At 34.6% G+C, this 1,719-nt stretch overlaps 1 protein-coding gene across 1 annotated transcript; it reads left to right on the forward strand.

The window, feature by feature from the left end:
* Positions 1 to 304: 304 nt before the first annotated feature.
* Positions 305 to 1,707, forward strand: LOC109587021 (uncharacterized). The gene is made up of 6 exons (XM_020003245.1): positions 305 to 388; positions 442 to 690; positions 734 to 796; positions 846 to 964; positions 1,018 to 1,231; positions 1,287 to 1,707. The coding sequence occupies exons 2-6, from the start codon at positions 501 to 503 to the stop codon at positions 1,478 to 1,480; spliced, it is 780 nt and encodes a 259-aa protein (XP_019858804.1). The 5' UTR covers positions 305 to 388; positions 442 to 500; the 3' UTR covers positions 1,481 to 1,707.
* Positions 1,708 to 1,719: the final 12 nt, after the last annotated feature.

Below are 1,719 nucleotides of genomic sequence, written 5' to 3' on the forward strand. Positions count from 1 at the left end.
GACATAAGAAACAACATGCAAATGAGGCAGCAAGTGTTTCTAGATCTAATGTCAAATATGGCACTGGAATTAAAAGAAGGCGACTTTACAATATCGATGCTTCAGTATCCATACCACGACAAACCAAGTGGAGATGGAAAAAAAGTAATTACATGCATAATTACTCAATTTGAAGTGCATACTATAGGTAAATTTGCTCAAGTTACTCAAGATAATAATGGTGCCAGAGAAGATAGTTTAAGCCAAAGTACTGATTGTGATACAGATATTAGTGATACAGATATTATTGATACAGATATTAGTGATACAGACAGTGGTGATTGTGATGAATCAGATGATACATGCAGTGCTGACATTTCTGACATAGATCTATTAGATAACTTTCAAAGTGAGCATGCAACTTTAACCTTTTTCAGAATTTACATTGTATATATATAATAGCTGATACAGACAATAATGAGCTGGACAATGAACATCAATGCATTAATGTGGAGTTCAGAATGGGAAGTATGGATAGCTTCTATATTTCTTCATTTATGATACCTATAGCTTCAAATCAACAAGAATACACATGTGACAGTGATGCAGGTCAAGGTGAAAGCCATGAGAGTAGCTATGACAGTGAAGGACCATCAAATGGATCTAGTAAGGATACAGATAGTGAAGGAGGTGTTTCTAGTCATGTTACAGGTATTCAGATAAAAATGTTTTTTATCTTGCAATGTACATGTAGTTGATGATGACATACTCAGTAGCAGTGAAATTGGATCTGATCAAATCAGTATCAGCAGTCAGGGTACATGCAATTACATGTACATCACCAGCTAATTGCATTGTTATAATAGATAAACTGTATGATGGTAGCAAAATTAATGTTCAAACAAGTTGGTATGCCATGATGAAATATGCTATGTCTAACCACCTATCATATAAAGCAATTGAAGACCTCATATCTCTAATGCAGGTATAGATCCATACAAAATTTGATGTGAATATTGTATATTATGCACACGCTAGATTCACTGCCCCAAACCTAATAAGTTACCTCCAAACTTTTACCACTTAAAAAAAGAATTGGAAAAACTACAGTCATACACTGTGCAACATTTCTGTGCAGACTGTCATTTAAAAATATCTTCTGAAATGCTAAAGTGTTCAAACAAAAAGTGTTCAGGAAGAGTTTGTGATATGGTACTATTACCACTAGAAAATTGTATAAGAGAGTTGTATGGTAAGTGGTAAAAAATAAAATAAAGTGATATCAACATAATATTCTATTCATTTAGAGAAGCACGATCACTTTTTGTACCCTTTCAAAAGAATTCAGGATAGTCAGTATCTTAGAGATATGCATGATGGCCAGGCTTTTACTGATTTGATGTCTCCTGGCAATTTCCTGTCAACACCTCAAAGTACAGGATTAGTGATATTGTACCGATATTCAAATCATCGAAGGGAAGTCTTTGGCCTGTCTATTTGATGCCTACGAGTATCCCACCTCAGTTAAGAACTAAAGTTGAAAATTTAATTGTAGCTTCTCTGTGGTTTGGGCTAACCAAACCAAGAATGAATTGTTTGCTACAACCTATTTTACAAAGTATATCACATCTAGAGAAAGGAATAGTAGTACAGCAAACATCATCTTCACAACCTATAGCTCTTCGAGCTAAGCTAGTAATGGGAATCTTTGATCTTCCAGCTAGAGCAGCAGCCACAAAT

This window comes from Amphimedon queenslandica, unplaced genomic scaffold (genome assembly GCF_000090795.2).
Source record: "Amphimedon queenslandica unplaced genomic scaffold, v1.1 AMPQUscaffold_12713, whole genome shotgun sequence".
In the NCBI taxonomy this organism is placed as follows: Eukaryota; Metazoa; Porifera; class Demospongiae; order Haplosclerida; family Niphatidae; genus Amphimedon; species Amphimedon queenslandica.

Coding starts and splice junctions, on each gene's coding strand:
- LOC109587021 (XM_020003245.1), top strand. CDS start 501: ATGGGAAGTATGGATAGCTTCTATATTTCTTCATTTATGATACCTATA. Junction 691..733: donor TGTTTCTAGTCATGTTACAG/GTATTCAGATAA, acceptor ATGTACATGTAG/TTGATGATGACATACTCAGT. Junction 797..845: donor AATCAGTATCAGCAGTCAGG/GTACATGCAATT, acceptor TTGTTATAATAG/ATAAACTGTATGATGGTAGC.